The sequence below is a fragment of the Nerophis ophidion genome, linkage group LG06 (genome assembly GCF_033978795.1).
Source record: "Nerophis ophidion isolate RoL-2023_Sa linkage group LG06, RoL_Noph_v1.0, whole genome shotgun sequence".
Lineage (NCBI taxonomy): Eukaryota > Metazoa > Chordata > Actinopteri > Syngnathiformes > Syngnathidae > Nerophis > Nerophis ophidion.
Genome location: NC_084616.1, coordinates 72,477,137 through 72,501,186, shown reverse-complemented (window position 1 = coordinate 72,501,186; position 24,050 = coordinate 72,477,137). Strand labels below are relative to the sequence as shown.

General features: G+C 40.9%; 1 protein-coding gene across 1 annotated transcript in view; it reads right to left on the bottom strand.

The window, feature by feature from the left end:
- The window catches only part of ajap1 (adherens junctions associated protein 1), a 149,051-nt gene extending 126,107 nt beyond the window's left edge, over positions 1–22,944 (bottom strand). The window contains exon 1 of the mRNA XM_061904798.1: positions 22,239–22,944. Coding sequence (XP_061760782.1) covers positions 22,239–22,267 — 29 coding nt within the window. The 5' untranslated portion in view covers positions 22,268–22,944. The remainder of the gene's footprint in view (positions 1–22,238) is intronic.
- Positions 22,945–24,050: the final 1,106 nt, after the last annotated feature.

Sequence of the window (24,050 nt, the reverse complement as noted above, 5' to 3'; positions counted from 1 at the left end):
CAGTAGAAGCATTTAAGTCTCACCTTAAAACTCATTTGTATACTCTAGCCTTTAAATAGACTCCCTTTTTAGACCAGTTGATCTGCCGTTTCTTTTCTTTTTCTTCTATGTCCCACTCTCCTTTGTGGAGGGAGTCCGGTCCGATCCGGTGGCCATGTACTGCTCGCCTGTGTATCGGCTGGGGACATCTCTGCGCTGCTGATCCACCTCCGCTTGGGATGGTTTCCTGCTGGCTCCGCTGTGAACGGGACTCTCGCTGCTGTGTTGGATCCGCTTTGGACTGGACTCTCGCGACTGTGTTGGATCCATTATGGATTGAACTTTCACAGTATCATGTTAGACCCGCTCGACATCCATTGCTTTCCTCTTCTCCAAGGTTCTCATAGTCATCATTGTCACAGATGTCCCACTGGGTGTGAGTTTTCCTTGCCCTTGTGTGGGCCTACCGAGGATGTGGTAGTGGTTTGTGCAGCCCTTTGAGACACTAGTGATTTAGGGCTATATAAGTAAACATTGATTGATTGATTGATTGATTGTCTTTGTTATACATAGGCACTGTCACGTTTGGGTTGCATCTTTACGCGGGGTCGTTCTCCCAGGAATGCAGACGGACCACTACGGACAAAGCGTTCAGGTAAAAACAAGATTTAATCTTGAACAAAAACTCAAAGAGGTACAAAAAAAACGGAAGACAAGGCGAAAGAACAAGGTGCCGATCGAACTGGAAGATAAATACTTGGCATAAACTATGGCCTGGAACACTCAATGGAACTGTGGCATGAAACTAGTAAGACTTACTTGGCAAGGTGGCAAAATTTACGTGGACACGGCATGAATCAAACAATGACGCCTGACCAACTGACTGGCAAAAACAGGCTTAAATAGTGCCTATGATTAGACACAGGTGAGCGTCCCGAACACCAGAGGCAGGTGAAAACAATAAGCTGCCATGGCAGCCAAACCAAACTCAGGAGGTGTCAAAAAGGAATTAAAAGAGTCCAAAACTAACAGAAAATAACTAAACAAAACCTTTTATCAGTGATGTACCCACTGTGAACATTTTTTTTAAATCAGAACAAAGCATTTTTGGTTGAAAAAAAGAGATAAAGAAGTAAAAAACAACACTTTCATCAGTTTCTGATGTATTAAATTGTATAACAGTACAAAATAGTGCTCATTTGTAGTGGTCTTTCTTGAACTATTTGGAAGAAAAGATATCAAAATAACTAAAAACGTGTTGAAAAATAAACAAGTGATTCAATTATAAATAAAGATTTCTACACATAGAAGTAATCATCAACTTAAAGTGCCCTCTTTGAGGATTGTAATAGAGATCCATCTGGATTCATGAACTTAATTCTAAACATTTCTTCACAAAAAAGAAATCTTTAACATCAATATTTATGGAACATGTCCACAAAAAATCTAGCTGTCAACACTGAATATTGCATTGTTGTATTTCTTTTCACAGTTTATGAACTTACATTCATATTTTGTTGAAGTATTATTCAATAAATATATTTGTAAAGGATATTTGAACTGTTGCTATTTTTAGAATATTTTTTAAAAGTCTCACGTACCCCTTGGCGTACCTTCAAGTACCCCCAGAAGTAAGCCTACCCCCATTTGAGAACCACTGCTCTAGACCACAGATCATGACAGGAACCGTTTATGTCTAGAAACCAAACAGGGGACTCATCCAAACAATGATAGACTCTTTTTAACCCCCAGTCTGAAGGATGCTTGTGTAAAACAAGTTCCGATGTATGCATCTTACAATTGTTGGATGCTACATAAAAAAAATATATTTGAAATTACTTCTGTACAATTACAAGGGGTTTAGCTGTGCTGTACATGCATGTATTACATTTTTCTGAGCAGAATGTATGATAGCCCAGTGGTCCCCAACCTTTTTGTATCCGCGAACCGGTCAACGCTTAATAATTTGTCCTGCGGCCCGGGGGGAGGGGGGCTTTTTTTTTTCTTTTTTCTTTGTCATGAAAAAGGGACATTTTTGTCATGAAAAAGGGAGGTTTTTGTGGTTGGTGCACTAATTGTAAGTGTATATTGTGTTTTTTATGTTGATTTAATAAAAATAAAAAAATAAAAGTTTTTTTTTTTTTCTTTGACATGAAAAAGGGACGTTTTTGTCATGAAAAGGGGAGGTTTTTGTGGTTGGTGCACTAATTGTAAGTGTATATTGTGTTTTTTTATGTTGATTTAATAAAAAAAATATATATATTATTTTCTTTTTTTTCTTTGTCATGAAAAAGGGACATTTTTGTCGTGAAAAAGGGAGGTTTTTGTGGTTGGTGAACTAATTGTAAGTGTATATTGTGTTTTTTATGTTGATTTAATAAAAAATAAAAAATAAAGTTTTTTTTGGTTTTTTCCTCTGTCATGAAAAAGGGACGTTTTTGTCATGAAAAAGGGAGGTTTTTGTGGTTGGTGCACTAATTGTAAGTGTATATTGTGTTTTTTATGTTGATTTAATAAAAAAAATAAAATTAAAAAAATGTTTTTTTTTCTTTGTTTTTTTTTCTTTGTCATGAAAAAGGGACGTTTTTGTCATGAAAAGGGGAGGTTTTTGTGGTTGGTGCACTAATTGTAAGTGTATATTGTGTTTTTTATGTTAATTTAATGAAAATAAAAAAATAAAAGTTTTTTTTTTTTCTTTGACATGAAAAAGGGACGTTTTTGTCATGAAAAAGGGGGTTTTTGCACTAATTGTAAGTGTATATTGTGTTTTTAATGTTGATTTAATAAAAGTGTATATTGTGTTTTTTATGTTGATTTAATAAAAAAAATATATATATATATATATATTATTTTTTTTTCTCTGTCATGAAAAAGGGACGTTTTTGTCATGAAAAGGGGAGGTTTTTGTGGTTGGTGCACTAATTGTAAGTGTATATTGTGTTTTTTATGTTGGTTTAATAAAAAATAAAAAATAAAGTTTTTTTTGTTTTTTTCCTCTGTCATGAAAAAGGGACGTTTTTGTCATGAAAAAGGGATTTTTTTTGTGGTTGGTGAACTAATTGTAAGTGTATATTGTGTTTTTTATGTTGATTTAAAAAAAAAAAAAAATACGTTTTTTTTTTTTAAATAAAAATTAATAAAAAAATTATTCTGCGGCCCGGTACCAAGGCACGATGGTCGGGGACCACTGTGATAGCCATAAAGGGGATGATGCTCAAAATTTATTTTTTTCCAAACAAAAAAAAAAAGGAGGAAATGAATGCCATCAACTGGCATGTTACCATTCAAGGTTTAACTCAACATATAGTTTGTAAATATCTATATTTTTCACTATTATTTATTCTTTTGAGTGAAAATTGCTTGGCGTTCAGGCTCGTGACACATCGCTGTCTGGTACACGCTCACATAAACACAAAAGTAGTCTAACTTTTAACAATTTGCAGCAAAAATGCGGCTGCTAGACTTTTGACAAGAACAATAAAGTTTGATCACATTACGCCTGTACTGGCTCACCTGCACTGGCTTCCTGTGCACTTAAGATGTGACTTTAAGGTTTTACTACTTACGTATAAAATACTACACGGTCTAGCTCCATCCTATCTTGCCGATTGTATTGTACCATATGTCCCGGCAAGAAATCTGCGTTCAAAAGACTCCGGCTTATTAGTGATTCCTAAAGCCCAAAAAAAGTCTGCGGGCTATAAAGTGTTTTCCGTTCGGGCTCCAGTACTCTGGAATGCCCTCCCGGTAACAGTTCGAGATGCTACCTCAGTAGAAGCATTTAAGTCTCACCTTAAAACTCATTTGTATACTCTAGCCTTTAAATAGACTCCCTTTTTAGACTAGTTGATCTGCCGCTTCTTTTCTTTTTCTCCTCTGTCCCCCCCTTCCCTTGTGGAGGGGGTCCGGTCCGATGACCATGGATGAAGCACTGGCTGTCCAGAGTCGAGACCCAAGATGGACCGCTCGCCTGTATCGGTTGAGGACATCTCTACGCTGCTGATCCGCCTCCGCTTGGGATGGTTTCCTGTGGACGGGACTCTCGCTGCTGTCTTGGATCCGCTTTGAACTGAACTCTCGCGGATGTGTTGGAGCCACTATGGATTGAACTTTCACAGTATCATGTTAGACCCGCTCGACATCCATTGATTTCGGTCTCCTAGAGGGGATTTGAAACCTATTGAAACCTTGGAGAGGACTTCAAATGTGGGCAACTCCTCCCCACCTCTAGGGGACCAAAAGCAAAGGATGTCGAGCGGGTCTAACATGATACTGTGAAAGTTCAATCCATAAATAGATACATTTTGGTGTAGAAAACTATGGAGAATTCACACAATAATGGCGCTCGTTATCAATCAATCAATGTTTATTTATATAGCCCCAAATCACAAATGTCTCAAAGGACTGCACAAATCATTACGACTACAACATCCTCAGAAGAACCCACAAAAGGGCAAGGAAAACTCACACCCAGTTGGCAGGGAGAATTCACATCCAGTGGGACGCCAGTGACAATGGTGACTATGAGAAACCTTGGAGAGGACCTCAAATGTGGGCAACCCCTCACCCCCTTTCTCCTAACAATTATTGGGGGGTTTTTTTAACCGTAGTTTTGTTGCTTTTAGAGAGGTGTAGGAGTTAAGCCCTCAATACTAAAAGCCCTGTACTGAGGAGCTAAATATTACAGTCGCCTTTACCAAGAGTTACACAGGATCATGGATTGCCGCGGTGCATCAGACCTCCTTAGGGCAAATGGGCAATGCAATGAAAAAAAATAAACAGGTAAGGTTTGAGTATCTGCTCTTCTTGCTGAATTCGTGAAGCTGATTCAAGGAACTATAAAGGTGTTGGGTGGATATTGGAGTGCGAAGAGAATGCATGAAGGCTGAGGGAACCAATCATCGGTCAAATCTGTTTTTATCTCTGCCTATGTCACAATCAATCCACGTCAATTAGCGGTGTTGGGGAAAGAGACACTTTCTTTCATTTGGAAAGTTTTACTGGAGTGGCCCGCAGAGAGATGTCCAGAGAAGCCCACTTAGTGGCAAGGTCCATGACGGATAAATCTGATGTGTTGGAGAGACGGTATTGATCCTGCTAAAGCTCACTACATGAATCAAGTGGTGGCTTGTGTGCTGTTAGGGCCTTCCCTCTCTGGGAAAGATGGGCTTCAGGGGTAAAGAGAGGCACATTGGTCGTTAAAAGCAGTCTGGTCAAGGTGCTCCTGGCACTTGGACTTTTGGGATTTGAATGTAGGGATTTTGTGTGAAGGGGAAACAATCTCGGCTTGTCAAAGTACCATGTTTTATGTGCTCGCTGGGCAGGTTCTATTACTCTGATCATGCCATGTACGCTCAGATCGAACAACCTACAGCACACCTGCTCTTTTACGGGTATAAATTGCAATACTTGTCAGATGACATCCAATTGTCAGACAGGTCCGGTCACCAAATATAAGAGCGTGTTTTTTAGAGATGTCCGATAATATCCGACTGCCGATATTATAAATGCTTTAAAACAGGGGTGCCCATTACGTCGATCGCGAGCTACCAGTCGACCGCGGGGGGTGTGTCAGTCGATATCCAGCCAGGCTTTTGAAAAAAATAGACCTAAAAATTAGTGATCATCAATCTTCACCAAGACGTCACTTAAATGACATTCACGGTACCGGAGGGTCTTGTGAGATGACGCTGGCTGCTGCAAGATCATTATTATGAAAATATGACCGAGAGGAAGGCGAGAAACACTTTTTATTTCAACAGACTCCCGCGCCGTACCTTCCGTCCAAACTCTAAAGGCCGACTGCACATTTCCTATCTTCACAATAAAAGCCCTGCTTCATGCTGCTTGCGCTAACTAAATACAGAGTCTCGGAAAACTGGCGTGCACATCACTTGTGCACGCCAGCTTTCCGAGACTCTTATTTTAATAGCGCAGGCAGCATGAAGCAGGGCTTTTATTGTGAAGATAGGAAATGTGCAGTCGGCCTTTAGAGTTTTGACGGAAGGGACGGCGCGAAAGTCTGTTGAAATAAAAAGTGTTTCTCGCCTTCCTCTCGGTCATATTTTCATAATAATGAACTGGCAGCAGCCAGCGTCATCTCACAAGACCCTCGGGTGCCGTGAATGTCAATCAAGCAAGCTACGGAATTTGCCGCCAACGTTTTTCTTGTAAAGTGTATGGAAGCTGGATGAATTAGATGCTAAAAACCAACCACTTTCATGTGGTATTGTACAGAAAGGACAACTTTTTTTCTCCTCCATTTGAAAATGTGGGCGTTATCATCATTACTGTCTGATTCCAATCAATGCAAGTCATCAGAATCAGGTAATACACCAACTTATATTCTTGTCTTTGTGAAAGAAAGACATCTATATGTGTTACACATGCTTGCATTATCATTAAACACATTTAACTTGTTTACAAAAATGTCTCTTTCATAAATAAATAAATATAAATGATATATATAAATGAGGTAGATCCCCTCGAGTTGGTCAATTGAAAAGTAGCTCGCCTGCAGAAAAAGTGTGGGCACCCCTGCTTTAAAATGTAATATCAGAAATTATCAGTATCGGTTTCAAAAAGTAAAATACATGGGTTTTTAGGAGTGGTACAAGGACGTACTGAAATGAGATTTTCTTATTTAAACGGGGATAGCAGGTCCATTCTATGTGTCATACTTGATCATTTCGCGATATTGCCATATTTTTGCTGAAAGGATTAAGTAGAGAACATCGACGATAAAGTTCGCAACTTTTGGTGCTGATACAAAAGCCTCGCTTTTACCGGAAGTCGCAGACGATGACGTCACAAGAGTGAGGGCTCCTCACGTCCTCACATTGTTTATAACGGGAGCCACCAGCAGCAAGAGCTATTCTGACCGAGAAAACGACAATTTCCCCATTGATTTGAGCGAGCATGAAAGATTGGTGAATGATGATATTGATAGCGAAGGACTAGAAAAAAAATAAAAATAATATAAAATAAAAAGCGACGGCTCCGGGCGGCGGCAGTGTGAGCGTTTCAGATGTAATTAGACACATTTAATAGGATAATTCTGGAAGATCCTTTATCTGCTTATTGTTTTAATAGAAGCCGAGAAGCCAAGCTCACAGCTGCCTTTTAAACAGCTACTGCAGGAGGACGAATAATCCAATGATGTCTCTGGTAAGATATATATCACAATTTTCCCATCCAAAAACATGCTGGTTGACGTAGAGAAACATGTTCGCTTGACCGCTCTGTGTTAAAAACAAAGAGACACCGGCTGTGTCTCGGTGCTAAAGACACCGCTTTCCACCAACAGCATTCTTCTTTATAGTCTCCATTATTAATTTAACAAATTGCAAAAGATTCAGCAACACTGGTGTCCAAATTACTGTGTAATTATGCAATGAAAAGAGATGACTTTTAGCTGTAACTGGTGCTGAGCTAGTATTTCCTGACAGCCCGTGACGTCACGCTCACACATCATCAATCCGCGACGTTTTCAACAAGAAACTCCGCAGGAAATTTAAAATTGCAAATTTTGTCAACTAAACCGGCCGTGTTGGCATGTGTTGCGATGTTAATATTTCATCATTGATATATAAACTATCAGACTGCGTGGTCATTAGTAGTGGGTTCCAGTAGGCCTTTAAAGGCACTTCCTTTGCGTGCCGGCCCAGTCACATAATATCTATAGCTTTTCACACACAGAAGTGAATGCAAAGCATACTTGGTCAACAGCCATACAGGTCACACTGAGGGTGGTCGTATAAACAACTTTAACACTGTTAGAAATATGCAGCACACGGTGAACCCACACCAAACAAGAATGACTAACACATTTCTGGAGAACATCCGCACCGTAACACAACATAAACACAAATACCCAGAACCCCTTGCAGCACTAACTATTCCGGGATGCTACAATATACACCCCCCCGATGCCCCCTAACCCCCCACCTCAACCTCCTTAAGCTCTCTCAGGGAGAGCATGTCCCAAATTCCAAGCTGCTGTTTTGAGGCATTTAAAAAAAAAATAATGTACTTTGTGACTTCAATAATAAATATGGCAGTGCCATGTTGGCATTTTTTTCCACATCTTGAGTCGATGTATTTCGGAAAACCTTGTTACATTGTTTAATGCATCCAGTGGGGCATCACAACCAAATTAGGCATAATAATGTTTTATTTCCATGACTGTATATATCGCTATCAGTTGATATCGGAATTGGTAATTAAGAGATGGACAATATCGGATGCGCAAAGTCCAAAAGCCAGCATTTGTGATGGTATGGGGGTGTATTAGTGCCCAAGGCATGGGTAACTTACACATCTGTGAAGGCACAATTAATGCTGAATGGTTCATACAGGTTTTGGCGCAACATATGTTGTCATCCAAGCAACGTTATCATGCAACGTTATCATGGACGCCCCTGCTTATTTCAGCTAAACAATGTCGAGCCACGTGTTACAACGGCCTGGCTTCGTAGTAAAAGAGTGCGGGTACTTTCCTGTTCCGTCTGCATTCCAGACATGTCTCCCATCGAAAATGTGTGGCGCATTATGAAGCGTAAAATACGACAGAGGAGACCCCGGACTGTTGAACAACTTAAGCTGTACATCAAGATAGAATGGTAAAGAATTCCACTTTCAAAGCTTCAACAATTAGTTTCCTCAGTTCCCAAACTTTTATTGAGTGTTGTTGAAAGAAAATGTGATGTAAAACAGTGATGAACATGCCCTTTCCCAACTACTTTGGCATGTGTAGCAGCCATGAAATTCTAGGTTAATTATTATTTGCAGAAAAAAATTAATTTTATGAGATTCAACATCAAATACCTTGTCTTTGTAGTGCATTCAATTGAATATGGGTTGAAAAGGATTTGCAAATTATTTTATTCCGTTTATATTTACATCCAACACAATTTCCCAACTCATATGGAAACAGGGTTTGTATAATTACATTGCTGTTTGAGCAATGAACAATTCACACATTGAACTTGCAGGCTTTACTCTCTTAGCACAAAGTGATCAATATATACTCAGAGGAATATGAGACGGATGTGTTTTCACGATAGGTTTAAGGACCGCTAAACAGATTAGGAGATCACAAACCTGCCAGAACACTTATTAGTGATGCAGAAAAAAACACAACTCATGCAAAATAGTGGCCTTTCTAACAGTGAGTTGATTTGAGTTACTTAAAAAACAAAACATTTCAGTTGGTCCATAAGTACTTTTAGAGCACATTCAACAATACTGCAATAATAATGATAACCGTAATAATTTTGGTCACATTAACCGTGAAGACATTTTCAGATTGTTACATCCCTACCACAGACTCACTGGAAGGTTGGACAAGTTTGCAAACAGGGTATTTTGCTGTTAATTTCATGACAATGTTAATCAATAAATCTATGAAATAGGATTGAATTCCATCAAATTCCAATTAAAGAATGTCAAATTGGTCTTTGATTTTTTTTTTCAAAATGGGTTCTCAAAGAGAAGTCATGTTGTTAGTGGTTAGTTGCATTTGAAGTAAAGCAGGGCATAGACTGCAAAGTACCCCCGATTTTGAACCAATTTTTCAGGTCTCATTAGGCATTAGTGTTTCCCACAGACTGCCAATATACTTGTGGTGGGGGATGTACTTTATTTGCATAATCTGCAATGATGCATATTTGCTTTAAAATAGTAAAAATAAATGTCTACAAATATTTAAAAACTAATTTTAGTATTAACATATCTTTTTTGGAATATAAAATTGTTTTACTGTACTTTTGTTAAAATTGTTTTACTGTAAGGGCTCTCCCTTAGAGATAGGGTGAGAAGCTCTGCCATCCGGGAGGAACTCAAATTAAAGCCGCTGCTCCTCCACATGGAGAGGAGCCAGATGAGGTGGTTCGGGCATCTGGTCAGGATGCCACCCGAACGCCTCCCTAGGGAGGTGTTTAGGGCACGTCCAACCGGTAGGAGGCCACGGGGAAGACCCAGGACACGTTGGGAAGACTATGTCTCCCGGCTGGCCTGGGAACGCCTCGGGATCCCCCGGGAAGAGCTAGACGAAGTGGCTGGGGAGAGGGAAGTCTGGGTTTCCCTGCTTAGGCTGTTGCCCCCGCGACCTGACCTCGGATAAGCGGAAGAAGATGGATGGATGGATGGATGAATTTACTGTACTTTTCAATTATTGCTGCATATTTTATGACTACGTTGTAACACAGGCTGCACTTTGTACACCCCTGGTTTATTGACATGTAGTATATATGCCCTCTCTGAATGTTAGAATTAGAGATGCGCGGATAGGCAAATATATCATCTGCATCCGCATTACCAGAGTTATCATCCACCCGCCGTCCACCCGAACCAACATTTTATCAGGACCGTACCCGCCCGCTAACCGCCCGCTGAAATACATCAGAGGTTGTCCGCCTTTACCACTCACAGAGCTATTTAAACCTGTTTCACAGAGTAATGAAGACATTTAGAGCCACTAACATTCCCGCGACTATCCAATAGTGCTCATCCTGATGACAAGAATGTGGGCGTGCTGTGAAGCCATTGCCTTAGACACCTTCAAACCTTCAACAACATGTACGAACCGACGCTTGGTCCGACAACATGTTGTGTGCAGCTTCCGCAATTGCACATTCAAGATTGAAAGGCATACTGGGTGATACAGAGTACACTGATGGTTGTGATATTAACAATTTTAACACTCTTAGTAATATGCACCACGCTGTGAAGCCACACCAATTAAGAACGACAAACACATTTCGGGAGAACATCCTCACAGTAACACAACATAAACGCAACACAACAAATACCCATAATCCTTTGTATCCGGGGGGTTGCTGCTAGTGGGGTGTATAAAATAGTCAGGAATTGTCATGAATACAAAGGATTACAGGTATTTGTTGTGTTGCGTTTATGTTGTGTTACTGTGAGGATGTTCTCCCGAAATGTGTTTGTCGTTCTTAATCGGTGTGGCTTCACGGCGTGGCGCATATTAATAAGAGTGTTAAAATTGTTAATATCACAACCATTAGTGTACTCTGTGTCACCCAGTATGCCTTGCAGTCGTGTGCGTGTTGTCGCGGAAGCCACACACAACATGATGCTGGACTGACAAGAATATCGTACATGTTGTAGAGGGCGATAAAGTCAATGGCTTCATAGCATGCCCTAATACTTATTATCTGGTTGTCTACCGGCAGTCATTCAGGAGAATAATAGCGTCTCTTATTGTCTTCTTCGCTTTATGACACGGGGACTTAAATGACACTTTGAATGGGAAAGGATACCGATCCCAGAACCATGCATATTAAATATTTCCGGATGGTTCAACCGCCACCCGCCCGAATCTAATTAAAATCTATTTTTTCGTCATGTCAACCGCCCGACCCGCGGTTTATCCGCGGATGAGACCGCAAACCGCGCATCTCTAGTTAGAATGTAGTTTGCCAAATATGTAAACTGTTTATCGAATTTAGAGATGAAAAAACAACTTGAGGTTGATAATTGATAAGTCTCCACAATTAAAACTATACAATATGAAGTGCACCTACATGTAGGAATCATGTTCAATGAATTACACAGTTAGGTATAAACTGAAAAATGTAATACAATTATACAAGATGAAGGTTGCCTCTATCTTATTGTCAACGAACATTGGGGGCGCCTTCCTAGTCACTGCTGTTGTGTCCTTGGGCAAGACACTTTAGTCACCTGATCCCAGTACGACCCACACTGGTTTAGATGTAACTTAATTGATGTAGATAATTGGTTTCAAGACGTAAAGTGCTTTGAGTCTCTAGATAAAAGTGCTATATATTAATAAATCACTTCACTTCAGAATGGACCGGCCCATTGACAAGCTAACGAAAATGTTAGCCTGTCATTAAATGAGATTTTAACAGACCACAATTGATATGAAAAAAGTGTATTTTTACTTACAAGCATATATTCACTAAACTCTGTAGAAACAAATACGGACCGCTAATGTTGTACTCAACGAGTCTTATGTTTGTTTGTGTAAGAGATATTGTGTGTATGTGTATGTCAAGTAACTACATAAGTATGTTGCTCAGACCTCCAACTCTTAATTTTCAAACTCAATTTTTGTGGGGGGTTTTACGTGTTATTCGTGTTTGAAAAACACGATTATGTCAGGCTTTCCCCTGGCAGTTTGTCTATGTTTTAGTTTTTTCCTCTGTGTTTAGTATCTCCTGTCTTTAGTTCCTGTCTAGTGCTCTTATTTTGTCAGCTTCCTGTCTTGTTCCCTGAGTGCTGTGTTCCTCCTCAGCTGTGGCTGATTGGCACCTGGCCACACCTGTTGCCAATCAGCCTGCTCCTATTTGTACCTGCTTTGTCTTGTGTCAGTTGCCGGATCATTGTATTGTCTTGTCGATGTCACGTCTAGTCGCTCTTGTGATGTGTTATCGCTCCTGTCGTGTCGTACCTTGTCTTTGCAGCGTAGCGGTAAGCTATATTTAGTTGATGTTTGTAGCTTACTGATTTTTGTTCCCTGCTTCCGTTTTATTTTTCATTATACAAGTACGACTTCTGTTTGCCTGTTCGCTACCCGCTAGCTTCCACGCTAAGCTCCTGCTCGTTATTTTCTAGCTCCCAAGCTAGCTCCTTTTGTTTGATTATCCGCCTGGTGCGCGCTTTGTGTTTGTACCCTTTTGGTTTTGTTTTTGTCTTAGTATTTAATGAAATCATGTTTTCACATTCCATGCCTGCCTCCATCTCTGCATCTTGGCGTTCGACACCAGATAACCCTGACAGATTACAGGTGCAGCAAGCACATATCACCTGGTGTTACTTACTGTATCACAAAATCTTAAAAAATAAATAAACATATATGTATATTTATTTTTGTTGATATATTTTACGTATGGCGGCCTTAAATTTACTTGTGGCCAGTCCATCCATCAACCCATTTTTTACCGCTTATCCCTTTTGGGGTCGCAGGAGCCTATCTCATCTACAATCGGGCGAAAGGCGGCGTACACCCTGGACAAGTCGCCACCTCATCGCAGGGCCAACACAGATAGACAACATTCACATTCACAAGCCTTCCCGGTAAGGTTTATTCAGGTGTGCTGGAGAGGGGGCTTCACCGGATAGTCGAACCTCGGATTCAGGAGGAACAGTGTGGTTTTCGTCCTGGTCGTGGAACTGTGGACCAGCTCTATACTCTCGGCAGGGGACTTGAGGGTGCATGGGAGTTTGCCCAACCAGTCTACATGTGCTTTGTGGACTTGGAGAAGGCATTCGACCGTGTCCCTCGGGAAGTCCTGTGGGGAGTGCTCAGAGAGTATGGGGTAACGAACTGTCTTATTGTGGCGGTCCGCTCCCTGTATGATCAGTGCCAGACCTTGGTCCGCATTGCCGGCAGTAAGTCGAACACATTTCCAGTGAGGGTTGGACTGTGCCAAGGCTGTCCTTTGTCACTGATTCTGTTCATAACTTTTATGGACAGAATTTGTAGGCACAGTCAAGGCGTTGAGGGGTTCCGGTTTGGTGACCGTGGGATTAGGTCTCTGTTTTTTGCAGATGATGTGGTCCTGATGGCCTCATCTGACCAGGATCTTCAGCTCTCACTGGATCGGTTAGCAGCCGAGTGTGAAGCGAACGGAATGAGAATCAGCACCTCCAAGTCCAAGTCCATAGTTCTCGCCCGGAAAAGGGTGGAATGCCATCTCCGGGTTGGGGAGGAGACCCTGCCCCAAGTGGAGGAGTTCAAGTACCTAGGAGTCTTGTTCACGAGTGAGGGAAGAGTGGATCGTGAGATCGACAGGCGGATCGGTGCGGCGTCTTCAGTAATGCGGACGTTGTACCGATCCGTTGTGGTGAAGAAGGAGCTGAGCCGGAAGGCAAAGCTCTCAATTTACCGGTCGATCTACGTTCCCATCCTCACCTATGGTCATGAGCTTTGGGTCATGACCGAAAGGATAAGATCACGGGTACAAGCGGCCGAAATGAGTTTCCTCCGCCGTGTGGCGGGGCTCTCCCTTAGAGATAGGGTGAGAAGCTCTGCCATCCGGAGGGAACTCAAAGTAAAGCCGCTGCTCCTTTACATCAAGAGGAGCCAGATGAGGTGGTTCGTACATCTGTTCAGCATGCCACCCGAACGCCTCCCTAGGGAGGTGTTTAGGGCACGTCCAACCGGTAGGAGGCCACGGGGAAGACCCAGGACACGTTGGGAAGACTATGTCTCCCGGCTGGACTGGGAACGCCTCGGGATCCCCCGGGAAGAGCTAGACGAAGTGGCTGGGGAGAGGGAAGTCTGGGTTTCCCTGCTTAGGCTGTTGCCCCCACGACCCGACCTCGGATAAGCGTAAGAAGATGGATGGATGGATGGACACTCACAAGTCGCCACAAGTAAATTAATATATGGGAAACACTGCCATCAGTCGGATGGAAATGTCTTAATGTGTGGAAGCAATCCTGATAACTCAAATATTGGACACCATCGACCCGAAGCAAAATTGGTATCATGACCAGTGCTGCCCCTGGATAAATTGGGGACCTAAGCATATTTTTATTCATGAAATTTTTACTTAAAAAAAAATAAAAACAAGTACACTTTGTTTGTGAAACAATTTTAAAATGTTTTTATCAAACTCAAATTTAATTTGATACAAGTTTTGTACTAATATGAATTAATAGAAAATGCATAGTTACATTAAAACATAAATTTGCTTTGATTGCTAAACCCAGCACTAACGCTACACGTGACTGTGGACAGTGACATTGTTAGGGGAAATTTGGCATTCATTCGGTGATATTTTACACATGCTTCTTTAGGAGTCATGTGTCAGATGGCATTGCAGCAAAAAAAACTATGGACTTTGAAGTTAGTGCCCACGAGTAGTGTACGATCACTCCTAAGGATACCTATTATTATGACAGTTTCAGTGACAAAGCCTTTTTTTTCCCTGCATCTTACAGATGGATTATTAATGTCTTCATGCAGAGAACTAATGATCACTGCCTCAGTCAGATTGTGCCGTCGTTTCTCTCCAAGTAAACAAGTCGAACTTCGCTCCCGTGCCTAGCAACAGCATAGTTTCCCTCCTGCAGTCTATTCTCTCTCTGTTTACAGCAGGATAAGATGAGCCGGCATGCATACAATAGCTTGTCTCCTATTTACGATATTTCACAAGGACGAGCGGTTTTGGTCCTTCTGGGTTTAACAGACTGCTGCGCACTTGGTGTTTATGACGTTCGGAGCGCACAGACGCTGTACCTATCTCCCGAGGATTGAATCTCAGAGAAGCCTATTTCCCCGCAAATTAGGTTAATCACGCTCCAGAGAGGCCTTGCTAATAACCCTCAGAGAGGCTATTAGGATGGCACCTAAATTACAGGAATGGTGGAATATCTGATCCATTACAGAAGGGATGCTACCTTTTTCCATCGAGGACATCTGTGAAGACCGCCTCTGTGATTAGATCAGGTAGAAATTTGATCCCCTGGGCGAGTACCCTGAGGGAAATTAAGGTTCCTAGTAGCAGCAACATCGTTTACAGTACACCGGACAGTAGCAGTACCTGCACAACAGCACGATGCTTAAACAGGTGATGAGACTATAAGAACTGCCTTTTGTGGGATTTTTTTGACCAGAGATGCATTTTTTTTCCCATAAAGGCGATTTGTAAACAAGGAAAAACTGGAGCCCGTCCCAGCAGATTTAGGGTTTGAAGCTGGGTACAATCTGGACTGAGCGTCTGTCAATCACAGGACTGACACGGTCACCACCCACACTCAGTTGAGATAGTCAGCTTAGCTATTTCTTTATTTTATTTTTTTGGCGAGTGTTGACGCCATTTACGCATCCCTTCTGTAACATGTGAGGAACAGCCTGAAACTTAAAAGGCAAAGGGTGACGTTGCCAGATCCATAGTCTGTCCCGTAGATCAGTGATAGAAGAGCTCTCTGTGGGGAACCCACACTGTGAAATTGACATGAAATAAAGAGCCCAGGGTTTCTAATGAATGCAGAGGATTCATCTCTCCTCATTACCTGACAGTATGAAGCCTTTTTTGGCATTTAGCTGAATAAAAATGTGGGGGCATTGAAGGCTCCATCAAAACTGTTCAATCCAATTGTAATAATACAGACAGCTGTCTCACAATTTGAGTCTGAAAAATGATTGTGTTAAGAAAAACATTAGGTGTTCTTATTCATCCATGCCGTTGTATTCACAAGCCATTAAAATCGATCGCAACTGGATATTCAGTTCATGCTCACAGACTTTGTCTTACATGTGGTGCCGGACCCAAACTATTATCTACAGGAGCCAGCGGGCGGTACTTAAACGAGTTCTCCCCAAGGAAGTCTGAGCTTTTCTTCCTGTCATTCAAACATAGACCTGTACAGAGAAAGTATCCCAAAACTGCTCGTAACTTTAATTCTATGCATTCTCTATTAAAATTATGGTAAGTTAGACTTTTTGTATGGCTTTTCCATTGGTGTCCATGAAACAAAGTCTAACAGCACAATTGTTTTAATCATATCCTTACTTTTTAGGTGCCACTTAGCTGCATGTTCTCAATTACTTGTAAATTGCAGTCAACTTAATAAACAATTCCTGTTGAGATAATTCGTTGGAAAATAGGACCACAAGCAATTTAGACTCTGAGTTCATTGATTTGACTCCTGGAGTTTTTCCTCGACCAAACGTGGGCTCAGATCAGTGGATGTTGTTGACATTCGTGCATGGCTTTGAGGCACTTGTGATTAAGGGTTCTATAAATAAACTCTGATTGATTGATAACATGACTATTACTCATGGCCAGCCATGTTTCTGTATTATCACTTTACCTTTTATTGCAATGCTCTCTCTCTAGATTTTTTTCCACCCCAAACTAACATGTCGGGTCATTTCCAATTTTAGTTGTTTAAGAAGACAAACTGAACAAAGTTTGCCACAATATTCTTTATCCGTTTTGTCATTTCGACTTCAAATATTACCAGTAGCTTGTGTATCTTTTGTTTGCTACCTCACACACAACCAAGCATCCAGACAAACTTAAAGGGATATCAGACCAGTCCGAACAGCGTTATGGGGACTTTAAAGCTCTACATTTTTATAGGTCTTATCCTAAACCACGGTGTCAAACGAAAGGTTTTTTACGGCCCACGAGATGAGTTTGCTAAATATAAAAATTAGCCAACATTTTTGAATGAAATAATCTGCTGTTCTTAATGTGTCCCCTAGATGTCACAATAGCAATTATTTGTATCTTTGTAGATCAGAGGTAGGGAACCTGTGGCTCTTTTGACGACTACCTCCGACTCTCGGATAAATCTTAGCCGACATTGTTTAACACGATAAGTAATAAATAATTATGCTGGTAATCAGTGTTTAAAATAACGTTCAAAATATAACACATTCTCACGCATTTTAATCCATCCATCTGTTTTCTACCACACCTGTTCAAGAATTCACATTAATGGTAAGAAGTATTTTCTTTATTATTGGTTAGCTTCAGCTTCAATTGTATTAAAAAAGATTAAGATACGTATAATACTATAAAATGTTGGTCTTACTTAAAAATGCTCGCATTTAGTTGTATTCAGTGTTAAAACAAAATGATACGGCTCTCACGGAAATACATTTTAAAATATTTGGCTTTCATGCCTCTCTCAGCCAAAAAGGTTCCCGACCCCTGTTGTAGATTATGCTACATATGTATAAAAAAAACAAAAAACACGTGTTAGTTAGTCGAGGAAAATGAGCAAACTACATCAATAACATCCTGTAATTAGATTTTTATATATTTTTGTTTTATCTAGATTGAACATTAACACCAATGAGTTGACTGATGACCATTATCCCATAACTTATTCAGAAAGTATAAATAATGACAAATAAAAGGTAGAAAACTATTAACCAGCAACATGTAAGTGTAAAAAACAAAAACATTATGATTTGTACATTTTCAGAATGTGCTTGTTTTATTTTTAAACAAAGAAAACAATCTGAAGTTGTCTTTATTTTTAAGTTATCGTGCCATAATTTTACCAGTCCGGCCCACTTAGGAGTAGATTTTTCTCTAAAATGAGTTCGACACCCCTGTCTTAAACCTTCACTTGTCAACCTTGGAATTTACAACATTTGCATTAGAAATATTACAATGCAAGAACCAACCTTTTAACTGCTGCTATATATTTGTTGCCACTACAACAGCATAACAGCTGTATGTTTTTAAAATATATTCATTGACAATTTTATGTCTTTTGTGTGTGTGTGTCTATCTTTCTAGCCCAGCCTTTTTCAACCTTTTTTAAGTCAAGAAACATTTTTTGCGTTGAAAAAATCCGGAGGCACACCACCAGCATAAATCATTAAAAAAAGGAAACTCAGTTTACAGTAAAAAGTCCTCGCAATTGTTGGATATGACTTTAAACCATAACCAACCATGCATCACTATAGCTCTTGTCTCAAAGTAGGTGTACTGTCACCACCTGTCACATCACGCCCTGACTTATTTGGAGTTTTTTTGCTGTTTTCCTGTATGTAGTGTTTTAATTCTTGTCTTGCGCTCCTATTTTGGTGGCGTTTTCTCTTTTTTGTTATTTTCCTGTAGCAGTTTCATGTCTTCCTTTGAGCGATATTTCCCGCATCTACTTTGTTTTAGCAATTCAACAATATTTTAGTTGTTTTTATCTTTCTTTGTGGGGACATTGTTGATTTTCATGTTGTGGAAGCCGTCTTTGCTCAACAGTAAGTCTTTGCTGTCGTCCAGCATTCTGTTTTTCTTTACTTTGCAGCCAGTTTGGTTTTAGTTTCGTTCTGCAAAACCATCCCTAAGCTTCAATGCATTTTCTTAGGGGCACTCACTTTTTGTTTATTTTTGGTTTAAGCATTAGACACAATTTTACCTACACACCGCCCCCTACTGTTTCCGACATCTACAAAGCAATTAGCTACCAGCTGCCACCTACTGATATGAAAGAGTATTACACGGTTACTCTGCCGAGCTCTAGACAATACCGACACTCAACCACAACACATCATTTATAGACTATAATTACTGGTTTGAAAACAATTTTAACCCAAATAGGTGAAATTACACCAGTGTTTTTCAACATTTTTTGAGTCAATGCACATTTTTTGCGTTGAAAAAATCCGGAGGCATACCACCAGCATAAATCATTTAAAAACGAAACTCAGTTGACGGTAAAAAGTCGTCACAATTGTTGGATATGACTTTAAACCATAACCAACCATGCATCACTATAGCTCTTGTCTCAAAGTAGGTGTACTGTCAACACCTGTCACATCACGCCCGGACTTATTTGGAGTTTTTTGCTGTTTTCCTGTATGTAGTGTTTTAATTCTTGTCTTGCGCTCCTATTTTGGTGGCGTTTTCTCTTTTTTTTAATTTTCCTGTAGCAGTTTCATGTTTTCCTTTGAGCGATATTTCCCGGATCTACTTTGTTTTAGCAATTCAACAATATTTTAGTTGTTTTTATCTTTCTTTGTGAGGACATTGTTGATTGACATATTGTGGAAGCCGTCTTTGCTCAACAGTAAGTCTTTGCTGTCGTCCAGCATTCTGTTTTTCTTTACTTTGTAGCCAGGTCAGTTTTAGTTTCGTTCTGCAAAGCCATCCCTAAGCTTCAATGCCTTTTCTTAGGGGCACTCACTTTTTGTTAATTTTTGGTTTGAGCATTAGACACAATTTTACCTACACACCGCCTCCCACTGTTTCCGACATCTACAAAGCAATTAACACCGGCTGCCACCTACTGATATGGAAGAGTATTACACGGTTACTCTGCCAAGCTTTAGACTACACCGACACTCAACAACAACACATAATTTACAGACTATAATTACTGGTTTGAAAACAATTTTAACCCAAATAGGTGAAATTAGACCAGTGATTTTCAACCTTTTTTGAGTCAATGCACATTTTTTGCTTTGAAAAAATCCGGAGGCATACCACCAGCATGAATCATTAAAAAAACGAAACTCAGTTGACAGTAAAAAGTCGTCGCAATTGTTGGATATGACTTTAAACCATAACCAACCATGCATCACTATAGCTCTTGTCTCAAAGTAGGTGTACTGTCACCACCTGTCACATCACGCCCTGACTTATTTGGAGTTTTTTTGCTGTTTTCCTGTATGTAGTGTTTTAATTCTTGTCTTGCGCTCCTATTTTGGTGGCGTTTTCTCTTTTTTGTTATTTTCCTGTAGCAGTTTTATGTCTTCCTTTAAACAATATTTCCCGCATTGACTTTGTTTTAGCAACTCAACAATAGTTCAGTTGTTTTTATCTTTCTTTGTGGGGACATTGTTGATTGACATATTGTGGAAGCCGTCTTTGCTCAACAGTAAGTCTTTGCTGTCGTCCAGCATTCTGTTTTTCTTTACTTTGTAGCCAGTTCGGTTTTAGTTTCGTTCTGCAAAACCATCCCTAAGCTTCAATGCCTTTTCTTAGGGGCACTCACTTTTTGTTTATTTTTGGTTTAAGCATTAGACATAATTTTACCTGCACGCCGCCCCCTACTGGTTCCGACATCTACAAAGCAATTAGCTACCAGCTGCCACCTACTGATATGGAAGAGTATTACACGGTTACTCTGCCAAGCTTTAGACTACACCGACACTCAACAACAACACATAATTTACAGACTATAATTACTGGCTTGAAAACAATTTTAACCCAAATAGGTGAAATTAGACCAGTGTTTTTCAACATTTTTTGAGTCAATGCACATTTTTTGCGTTGCAAAAATCCGGAGGCACACCACCAGCATGAATAATCAAAAAACGAAACTCAGTTGACAGTAAAAAGTCGTCGCAATTGTTGGATATGACTTTAAACCATAACCAACCATGCATCACTATAGCTCTTGTCTCAAAGTAGGTGTACTGTCACCACCTGTCACATCACGCCCTGACTTATTTGGAGTTTTTTTTGCTGTTTTCCTGTATGTAGTGTTTTAATTCTTGTCTTGCGCTCCTATTTTGGTGGCGTTTTCTCTTTTTTTGTTATTTTCCTGTAGCAGTTTCATGTCTTCCTTTGAGCGATATTTCCCGGATCTACTTTGTTTTAGCAATTCAACAATATTTTAGTTGTTTTTATCTTTCTTTGTGGGGACATTGTTGATTGACATGTTGTGGAAGCCGTCTTTGCTCCACAGTAAGTCTTTGCTGTCGTCCAGCATTCTGTTTTTCTTTACTTTGTAGCCAGTTCAGTTTTAGTTTCGTTCTGCAAAACCATCCCTAAGCTTCAATGCCTTTTCTTAGGGGCACTCACTTTTTGTTTATTTTTGGTTTAAGCATTAGACACAATTTTACCTGCACACCGCCTCCCACTGTTTCCGACATCTACAAAGCATATAGCTACCAGCTGCCACCTTCTGATAAGGAAGAGTATTACACGGTTACTCTGCCAAGCTTTAGACAACACCGACACTCAACAACAAAACATCATTTATAGACTATAATTACAGGTTTGAAAACAATTTTAACCCAAATAGGTGAGCCAGATGAGGCGGCTCGGGCATCCGGTCAGCGCCTCCCTAGGGAGGTGTTTAGGGCACGTCCAACCGGTAGGAGGCCACGGGGAAGACCCAGGACACGTTGGGAAGACTATGTCTCCCGGCTGGCCTGGAAACGCCTCGGGACTCCCCGGGGGAAGAGCTGGACAAAGTGGCTGGGGAGAGGGAAGTCTGGGTTTCCTTACTTAGGCTGCTACCCCCGCGACCCGACCTCAGATAAGCGGAAGAAAATGGATGGATGGATAGACAATCTTCCACGGCACACCAGACTGTATCATCAATCAACCAATCAATGATTATTTCTATAGCCCTAAATCACTAGTGTCTCAAAGGGCTGCACAAACCACATTAAAAAACACAACGACACTCCACTAGTGTGGTTGAAAAACACTGTTCTGGACAACCGTTAAGTGAGTTGTTGTTTTCACCAAGTAATTAGTGTGTTCTCACAGGTGGGGGCGGCGGTGGAGTCGACCCAACCTGGAGTGTATCATAAATGCCTGCGCCGTCACATTGGCGACCCCTGGCGTTCAAATGATGAATTGTTCACTTATGTTCTTCCTTTTTTATTAAAGCACAGACCCTTAAAACCAATAAATCAAAAGCGGCAACGGAGCCCCTTATCTAAAAAAATACATAAAGGCAATAATAAAGGTTATCACTGAGCTCATTTAAAAACAGGCATCGACGCGAACACCCCAAGTAGAAATATAAATAAAACAAACATTTCGTTGGACTTTTACCTGCGAGTGACACTCCGTTTTATCCACATTTTTTTTTTCCCCGACTCAGTCCGCCAGGTATCCTCCCATTTAGAAGGGCTTTTCAAGCAAAAAGACGTAGGAGGCTAGAAAATAAGACTCAAGTGACGGACTTTTCTCCTTCTGACGCCAACATTTTAAGCCATATCCACCGGCGTGGCGTACATATAATTCCTCCAAAAAGGTGAAGAAAAAAAGAGAGGGAGAGAAAAAAAAACAGTATTCAACTCGTTCTACGTAGTGAAAAAATGGTCCTTGTTGTTATTAACAGTTATTTTCTTTTTTTTTTTTTTAGTGCCTAATGGGCGGGACAGGTGACCCGGAAGCCAAACCCTTTAAACTTCATATCTTCTGCTCCCTCTTGAGGTTAAGAAAGCTCAAAAAAAAAAAAAAAGACGTATAGTTTGCGTCCTCGTCGGGCGAATCCACGATGTTGAGAGAAAGTAAAGTCGTGGCGAGTTAGAGGCTCCTCATTTTGAAACATCTCTGGAGTGAGGTGGTAACATCTCTGCGTAAAGGCGGGAAAAGGGGGTAGAAAAAGGAATACAAAAAAAAAAAAAAGGAAGCTTGCTTCGGCGGAGTTGGAGCGAGGAGGAGGAGGAGGAGGGGAAAAAAATGGATGAGAGCCTTTCAGCGGAGATGTGGGAAAGAGAGAGAGAGAGAAAAAAAAAAGGTTGGTCCGTCTCCTCTCGCGTCTTCTTTTCTTCTCCTTCCACTGACAAGCGCGCTGGCTGCCTGGCTGGGGCTGTGACGTCACGGTACAGCCAGATACGTCATGTGCTGGAGGCTGTGACGTCACACCGCTAAGCACCCATGGATGGCACTAATGGGTGACACCCCCTCCCACCTCACTGGCTCCAAAAAAAAAAAAAAGGGTGTATATGACTGTACTAAAGAAAAAAAAAAAAAGCATGAAGCAGCTAAAAGTGAGAGATGGCTTTTCTTTTTTTTTACAAACCCCGTTTCTATATGAGTTGGGAAATTGTGTTAGATGTAAATATAAACGGAATACAATGATTTGCAAATCTTTTTCAACCCATATTCAATGAAATGCACTACAAAAAGAAGATATTTGATGTTCAAACTCCATCCATCCATCCATCCATCTTCTTCCGCTTATCCGACGTCGGGTCGCGGGGGCAACAGCCTAAGCAGGGAAACCCAGACTTCCCTCTCCCCAGCCACTTCGCCTAGCTCTTCCCGGGGGATCCCGAGGCGTTCCCAGGCCAGCCGGGAGACATAGTCTTCCCAACGTGTCCTGGGTCTTCCCCGTGGCCTCCTACCGGTTGGACTTTGCCCTAAACACCTCCATAGGGAGGTGTTCGGGTGGCATCCTGACCAGATGCCCGAACCACCTCATCTGGCTCCTCTCGATGTGAAAGAGCAGCGGCTTTACTTTGAGTTCCTCCCGGATGGCAGAGCTTCTCACCCTATCTCTAAGGGAGAGACCTGGAAACTCATTTCGGCCGCTTGTACCCGTGATCTTATCCTTTCGGTCATGACCCAAAGCTCATGACCATAGGTGAGGATGGGAACGTAGATCGACCGGTAAATTGAGAGCTTTGCCTTCCGGCTCAGCTCCTTCTTCACCACAGCGGATCAGTACAACGTCCGCATTACTGTTCAAACTCATAAACTATATTTTTTTGCAAATAATGATCAACTTAGAATGTCATGGCTGCAACACATGCCAAAGTAGTTGGGAAAGGGCATGTTCACCACTGTGTTGCATCACCTATTCTTTGAACAACACTCAATAAACGTTTGGGAACTGAGGAAACTAATTGTTGGAGC